The 8,148-nt window shown below is 37.4% G+C and overlaps 2 protein-coding genes across 2 annotated transcripts in view; both read right to left on the bottom strand.

Moving 5' to 3' along the window:
- Positions 1–2,938: 2,938 nt before the first annotated feature.
- LOC307120322 (uncharacterized protein) lies at positions 2,939–4,507 on the bottom strand. The gene is made up of 5 exons (XM_079807312.1): positions 4,373–4,507; positions 3,893–3,947; positions 3,773–3,814; positions 3,529–3,682; positions 2,939–3,362 (listed from the first exon to the last, which is right to left on the bottom strand). The coding sequence occupies exons 2-5, from the start codon at positions 3,911–3,913 to the stop codon at positions 3,166–3,168; spliced, it is 414 nt and encodes a 137-aa protein (XP_079663438.1). The 5' UTR covers positions 3,914–3,947; positions 4,373–4,507; the 3' UTR covers positions 2,939–3,165.
- The window catches only part of LOC307120279 (uncharacterized protein), a 3,824-nt gene continuing 87 nt past the window's right edge, over positions 4,412–8,148 (bottom strand). The window contains exons 2-11 of the mRNA XM_079807236.1: positions 7,334–7,664; positions 6,476–7,057; positions 6,277–6,395; positions 6,076–6,195; positions 5,950–5,997; positions 5,463–5,546; positions 5,320–5,382; positions 4,791–4,851; positions 4,643–4,693; positions 4,412–4,551 (exon numbers count right to left, since the gene is read on the bottom strand). Of these exons, the coding sequence (XP_079663362.1) occupies positions 4,813–4,851; positions 5,320–5,382; positions 5,463–5,546; positions 5,950–5,997; positions 6,076–6,195; positions 6,277–6,395; positions 6,476–7,057; positions 7,334–7,664 (1,386 nt within the window). The 3' untranslated portion in view covers positions 4,412–4,551; positions 4,643–4,693; positions 4,791–4,812. The remainder of the gene's footprint in view (positions 4,552–4,642; positions 4,694–4,790; positions 4,852–5,319; positions 5,383–5,462; positions 5,547–5,949; positions 5,998–6,075; positions 6,196–6,276; positions 6,396–6,475; positions 7,058–7,333; positions 7,665–8,148) is intronic.

The following is an 8,148-nucleotide window of genomic DNA, read 5'->3' as shown; positions in this document are numbered from 1 at the left end:
TATATTATGATAAATTGTATACTTTGTTGTTTGGCGTTTCTTTAGTAGGCCTATAGTATTATTTGTTAGGATATCATTGTTTTGTTTGGTACTACTTGTCTTAAAATCTTTAAACAATCTAGCACCTTCTTACTTGACAAACCTACTACAAAGAGTTCACTCAAAGCAAGGAGAGTCTGCTTTTAGCTATAACCAGCTGAACCAGCTTCCAGACGAGATCAGATGTGCTAAAGTAGCCACTTTAAAAAAATGTTTTGCATTTACTGAATGAGCACAGAGTAACTGTACGGCTGACTGATTGCACTTTATCTCATTTATCCTTCATGTTTTATTTTTCATACATTTTAATATACATTTTTAAACATTTCTATTCTTCAATTTTATTGTTGTGAATATCATTTTATAAATCCTCTTTATGTAAAGAACTTTGAATTATTATTGTGTGAATATGTGTTTCATAAATAAACTGTAGATAACGTAGCTATGTTTTAAAAAAAGGTATAACTTAGGTATGGTATTTTACAGAATTTTCCCATTTTTGTCATTGTACAATGAAACACCTGTTGTTTTGCAGATATTTGCTATAATTTAAAGTTCCACTAATAAATGTACAGGTAATTGTTTATATTTTGGTATTACTTCAATTTTCTGTTTTTTAAAAGGATATGTTGAAGGGTCTTTATTTTAAATTCATCTGCTTTATTTGTGGTAAATGTCAAAAGAAGTCACCTCTAGCGTTGTATATCCTTCTTAAAATATTATATATGAATTTGAATGTTTATGAATAATGACTCATTTATGTTTGAAAAATATTAAACCCAATTAAATAGACAGCATTCTCTTTAATTAAAAATGAAATAAAATCCAAAAACAAACTGTTAAAATATGTATTATGTCATTTCTTTACACAGTGGTTTAATTTTTCACATAAAATCAAAAACATTTGCTGTTTTTTTATAAACTTGACAAATCCGTTTGCATCCACACAACCTCTTATTTTCTTTGATAACTACTTGAATTAAAATCTTTTTCATATATAGATCAAAATGCCAAGATGTGTCACAGTATTTATGATGTATGTTTCTTGACTCTTCATCTTGTGGATGTGATGTCATAAACCAGAACAGCCAGTAGCCACACCCACCAGAGCATCAACACCCTAACCACACCCTAACCCTATCTCTCCACCCATTAAACAGGTTAAGCTCCACCCATGAGCTCCAGAGAGGTGGAGCTGGAGGTCATTATCCTCTGCAGCGAGCAATACTTGGAATTAACTGCAAATTAAAAAAATTGGGGTGAACTATACCTTTAAGGAAGTAACAATTATGGGTAAAGAATCATTTAGTTTACAAAGCATTCTGAAAGAAAATGCATAATATCTTAAAATAACAGGATTATACAGGAGAATTGTATATTTTTGTTTATTTTTACCTGCCTATTAATGCTTCACACCAGGCACGTGCAGGGGGGGGGGGGGGGGGGGGGCTTTGGGTGCTCGAGCCCCTGCCCTTTTTCAAAATGAATCAAAAGTGCCCCTCTCAGACAAATATCAATGATAATATTGTGGTCAATAAAACTAAATAAATGTGATTATTATAACATGACAATGCATACAATAGTAACGAACGGCTCAAAAGTCGGACAATTTCTGTTGAGGCGTTGCCTTAACGCGTTGCTATCATAGACCGTAAAAAAATATGGACGACGCGACTTCATTGACTTCCGCTGACCAAAGTTGAAGCTTTCATAGGCCCGCTCACTTGACATCTTGGGACCGAGTCTGCGCAGTAGCGATCTCGCGACCGGAGTTGCGCAGTAGAGAACAGGAAGTAGAGGCGCGATTATCAAAAGCCCGCCCACACTCTCGCAGATGCAGAACAATTCATTATGTTGGTGTGAAATAAACAGTTATGGAAGTGTAGAAATTAAAGCTAAAGTTCAAATCTCCTCCCAAAAATCCAGAAAAAAGTCCGTTAGTGCCTCAGTGACAAGTTCATTCAGAGAAGCCGTCAATCTCAGCTGTCAATCATGACGTCACACCACTCGTTTTTATAGCATCAAATAACTCAATAAAACTAAACTTATTTAAAAAACGAACACTTGAAATGAAATTATTGTAATAAAAACTGACTAAAATGACAGAAACCATCTTTAGGAAACAATTATTTGAAGTGTAATTAAATTGTTTAGTGTGTCTCGCGCCCATTCTAATACATGGAGAGGCGGGGTTTAGGAGCTATACTGGGACCGGCCACCGGGGGGCGATCGAGGCGCGAAAGCTTCAATTTCTGACTGAAGCACTACAGGCTTGGTTGCTATGGGTTGGAGAAGCACCTGGCTGCAGCCTGCAGATTGGGCGGGGTTGCACCTGGGGGGCGGGGTTGCACGTGTCACCCCGCCCATAACGCTTCTCATTGGTTAGTGGCAAAGTATGACGTCGGTCGAGGCGGGGTCGCACTTGGGGCGGGACTGCACGACTCGTCCCGCCCGCAACTCTTCTCATTGGTTAGTGACGTCAGACTTGACGCTAATCCCAAAACAGGAAATGTGGTAGAAAGCAATGCTCACAGTTTCTTATATACTTATGAAGTGCGTGCTATCATGTAGAAAACAAAACTGTGAATCCGTTAATTACTTATACCTGATGATGATATATATTATCAAACACATTGTAAGTTTGTTAACATTTGGATAACGTTATTTTTGTTCATGTATATTGTTTATTTACAACTTATTTGTAAGTTATTTCTGTTTTATTACCATTTCATATTGTAAGTGCTTTGGTTGCACATTAATTATTAACATTTAAATAAAAGTGTAATATTCTCAGCAAGAGTGTCAAGTCTTAAAATGGCATTAATAATAATAGATTATGGATTTACTTGATAATGAAAAGGGTTATGGTAAAATGAATAACAAGCCAAGACAAGTAGTTAATTATTTAGGTATGAAACAGTTTAATTAGTTTTGATAAAGACAAACATACACCTCTCTTTTTGTACATATCTCTCGGTGTCTTTCTATACATCCTTCACACACTTACCTCTTTTAAATCACCTTTAATCATTCATTCATCCTTCCTTTCTTCACACACTTACCTCTTTTAAATCACCTTTAATCATTCATTCATTCATCCTTCCTTCACACACTTCCCCTGACACTCTACCACTGACACATGAAACAGCAGTCTGGGTCCTCTATGCTGTCGTAGAATCCTCTAAGGCAACCACGCTTCCCGTTTCCATTAAAACCTGAGCAGGTTTTGAAAAAAGTTCCACATGTTCTGCACTCTTTAATTTCAAAAGGCACCCGCAATTCAGCCTTTGATGTTTCACTCCATTTCCCCCAGTCCACAACACCTGTAGCCAAAAACACACACAAAAGAGAAATCTTTCATAATGCACGTCAAAGATTATGTTAGCCTTGGTACTGCTTTAGGAAATGCAAGAAGCATGATTACCTAAAGCCACTCTTATACCCATTAGGCCTTATGCATACTTTATTGCACACATTTAACAAACTTACTGTCAAGCCATGCATAGTGCGCCTTCTGTCTGAACAGGGCCTTGTTTACAATTGCTCTAAAGCAACTGCAAGTAAGAGACAGATTCATGTAGGCAGCATCTCCATCCTCTAGCACTACTTCTAGAAGTATCATCTCCAAGACATTCCAGGGTAGCTGGAAAGTATTTTTAAAAGGATTAATCCTTTATTTGCTTGAATGAAATACGACAGGATTTCAGCACTTAAGAAAAAAAAGGAACCTTACATTCAAAAGTTGCAAGTCAGGAGTCATGTTTGCCTTTTGTGCCTAAAAGGATAGCAAAACAAAAATAAGTCAGTCTATATATGGTAAGAGATTAAAAAAATCTTATGAAATGTCTCGTACATTTTTTTCAATATGCCTCATTTGTCTCTTTCTTGCCCGTCTTTCTTCATCAGACCTATAATAAAAAGGAATACAGGACAGGTATGTGTTAAGCACAAGGTTTGTACCTTTCAACCAATATATACCAATTATTTTCCATTACTTTCCATTTAATTTTTAAAAATAAGATTAATAAAAATCAATGTTCAAATGACAAAAGCACCTCATCTTAACTAATTAATGACTAATAATTTTTTTTCCAGTAAGATGTATTGAATGAACCGTAAGTATTGTAGTTTAACCAATACTATCAGATAAACATTCTATTATATACTCATATTTGAAATGTATGAGACTTCCTAAAACTTTTCCAGCCCTGGAAATAGCCATTTTAGAATTCTATGACTTTTCCAGGTTTTTCTTGGCCGTACAAACCCTGAATGAGAAAAACTAATTGGAGCTTCAATAGTTTGTATAATGTGTAGAGACAAAAAAACAAACCTCAAGGGGAAATTCTCCAAAAGCAACAAACACCACCACCTCCTGATGCAAGGCACGTCAGCCTAAGATAAAAAAAAGAAATACTCAATTAACTTTTAATAATATTGGGGTTTGCCATTGCATATTTCACTTACCTCTGTAAAATCAAAGGGACCTCCTGTCACAAAGCTCAGTGAATACTGAAATGGTAAAAACATTACAAATACATTTGCTTAGATACATGTACTGGATAAACATCTAGCAAACGCCAGATCAGCATTATTAACTTACCATCAGGACAAAAACAGCACAGCTGTTGCTCAGATGTTGTCGTGGAAGGCCCTGTTGATGTTGACATGCACAGAGTCAAATTACCTTGACAAAAAGTTAAACCATTTACAATGCTTTTACAATTACATATTGATATGAATATTGGTACCGTAATATCATTGACACAGTATTCATGCCAATGCCCAGGAGACAAGATTTGTGCAATGTTTCTGTGATGACAAAACACAGACCATAACTTTAAAAACAGTTGCAAAAAACAGTTAATAGTGGCCATAGTTTTATTAAAATGTGGTTAGGAACGACCACAATCACAATCTTATCAAAATGATGTTTGGAACGACCACACGCGTATCAAAATGTGGTTTGGAACGACCACAATTATATCAAAATGTGGTTTGGAACGACCACAAGCGCATCAGAACGTGGTTTGGAACGACCACAATCTCTGAACTCTGAACAGTGCACTATAAAACCTGTAGATGAGCATGTATTCTTCCTGACTGAATGTTTTGCCATGTAGAGGGTCAAGGAAAAAAATGTCATGCTCCCTTGGCTTCATAATCTGTTGATAAGTCACAATATATACACACACCGAAAGACAACAACAGCAATTTATCGACAATATTATGCTGACATAAGTTATCCCAGATAAAGACTACAGATTAAGAATGACTTACACAAACCATCCAATGTCCTGGTATCCATGTTGGGAAGATAAACCAGTCAATGTTTTCATCCAGCTTGAAAACAAATAATATTGGTCAATCTAAAAAATTTGGAAACTGTGTGACTAGGTTTCATATTAAACTTATATACATACCGGCAGGTGCAGAAGTTGCTCTTCAAGTGTGCTGTCTGGCCATGTCGAAATCACATATGAATTAGCCGAAAATACATTCACATTCTGTATGGAAACATTCAACATACTTTAACATTCTCGATTTTGCCTTGGTGTTACATTTAAATTCTAAATTCACCAACAGCTGAGAGTATTAACATTCTGACCACTGTAAGCACATCTACAAAAGTATGTATATTTCAGCTAAGGAGTTGCTTAAAGGGGTAGTTCAACCAAGAATTTAAATTTTGGTGTATGATTGTACCTGTACATACTTCCATTGAATTGGAAAAAAAACAATGGGGAACTGTTTGGTTACCAATTTTCTTCATCTTTTATGTGCAACAGAAGAAATAAACTCATACTGGTTTGGAAGAACTTGAGGGTGACTAAATGAATGACAATTTTCATTTTTGGGTTGAACTATCCCTGTAAGCAGCTTAAGTAATAGGAGCACAAAATATTTCACCTGTGATTTCGCTATGGCCTCTACCACTTTCAGGCAACAGTTGAGAACCTGCGTTTAAATAAAACAGTAATTAATGATGAGTGTTTATTGAGTTTCTATCTTCAAATGAGTCTTTGAACTGTGTACCGTTCCCTCAACATATTTCTCGAGTCCCAGAGAGCACAGGTCTGATCGTTGCAGTGTTGTGTTATATACGGTTGCCAATCGCTCATATTTGCTTTTTCTGACATCCAAAGCATTGTTTAGCTAAAATTCAGATAAAGATAAATAAATGCACAGGTTGATGAACAGCATCTTGTTAAGAAAATTTTGCAAAGATTAACTTACCAGCTGCTGTTGCCCCTCATTTGGCATCGTTCCCCAAAATGCTTTGTTTGCTTTGATCATGTTTAGACTTGTTGTTACCACAGGATTTGGACATTTAGGGTCACACTGCAACTGGGAAGCTGTACATAAAGAAAAAGATCAAACAAATCACCTAAAAGTTAAGCAAACCAAACTTCAAGAGTTGAAGAACAACCTCAACCTGTATGCAATGTATGGCTGCAAGTGACAGTCCTCTTTGCCAAGGATTTTGGGAGGATGGCTGGTGACTGGACAGAGGATGACTGAGCCCCCGACTGCTGGACAGAGGATGACTGAGCCCCCGACTGCTGGACAGAGGATGACTGAGCCCCCGACTGCTGGACAGAGGATGACTGAGCCCCCGACTGCTGGACAGAGGATGACTGAGCCCCCGACTGCTGGACAGAGGATGACTGAGCCCCCGACTGCTGGACAGAGGATGACTGAGCCCCCGACTGCTGGACAGAGGATGACTGAGCCCCCGACTGCTGGACAGAGGATGACTGAGCCCCCGACTGCTGGACAGAGGATGACTGAGCCCCCGACTGCTGGACAGAGGATGACTGAGCCCCCGACTGCTGGACAGAGGATGACTGAGCCCCCGACTGCTGGACAGAGGATGACTGAGGCTTGGTTGGTGGTGAAGGATGGCTGGCAATATGCTTCAACAAATTTGCCCGAGTTATCAGCGTCACTGAAAAATAGCAGCAGTGAAAGTGGGATTTTGCCCGACATTTCAAACTGCATTTTAAAATGGTGAAATCTGAAAAGGCCAAAAAAAAGAGGTATTAAAAATAATCTAAAATTAAACTTCACTTCACAAGACAGTGACAAATTGTCATCACCCATTTTTGTGATTTGAGCAACAAAGACTATACTTTGGATATTTGCACAATAAGGTTTACCTGAGCTTTAAAATTAAGCATTCTATTACAAATTCAAACGCAATGAAATCAGAAGCATGCAGAGTGTATTATTGACTGGTTTGTCACCATATTTTACTTGATCTAAAGTGACAAGCAAAAGTCTGTAAACTCACCCTGATGCTGCACTGCCCGCTGAAAGTGGTTTTGAATGTGGTAATACATCAGCTGTGGCATGCTGGTGTACTGGCAGAACGGGCACTTGCTAGTGCAGTCTTTTAAACACCGCTCACACTCCTCCTTGCTTAACACAGTTTTGTGCATTTTTGCACTAGGGGGAATGGCTCTTAAAAGAGCCTTTGAGTTATAAAATGAACAATGACAAAAAGAGGAGAGAAATGGAGGTGTAAGGATTAAGAAGAGTAAGGATTGGAGAATAATCAACAGAGCAAAACAAAGAATACAGATAACAGGGTACACAGGGAATGTAAATGGGGGTGACAGTGCCTGCAAACAGAAGGAAAGAGATCATCAGTATTACCATAAAATGCTTCATTATTTTATATGGGGTGTCCAAAGTCGGACTTAGAGGGTCATGTACTGCAGAGTTTAGCTCCAACTTGCCTCAACACACCTGTCTGGTTTTCTGTTCATTTTAATATAATTAATTAATTAATAATAATAATATAGATATTTAACATTTAGGCTTATCATTGTATTCATGGGAAAAAAAAGTCCTACAATATAATTTTGTATACTTTTAATATGAACTTGTCCAATATCTATCCTCCTGGTGTAGTTTTACCACTGCATTTCTTTTTAAGGGGCTTATTTTAGAACACACGCATATATAAACGCATATACACATATATAAACGTTATACGCGTAACGTTAGGCCTAACAATGCTTTTGAGAAACGCAACCCTGGTAATTATTCGTGTGATATGGTTGAGTGAGTACAGTTACACAATCTTCTTTTTTTCACATTTCC

This window comes from Gobio gobio (assembly GCF_949357685.1).
Source record: "Gobio gobio genome assembly, chromosome: 24".
Lineage (NCBI taxonomy): Eukaryota > Metazoa > Chordata > Actinopteri > Cypriniformes > Gobionidae > Gobio > Gobio gobio.
This window is presented reverse-complemented; position numbering and strand designations above follow the sequence as displayed.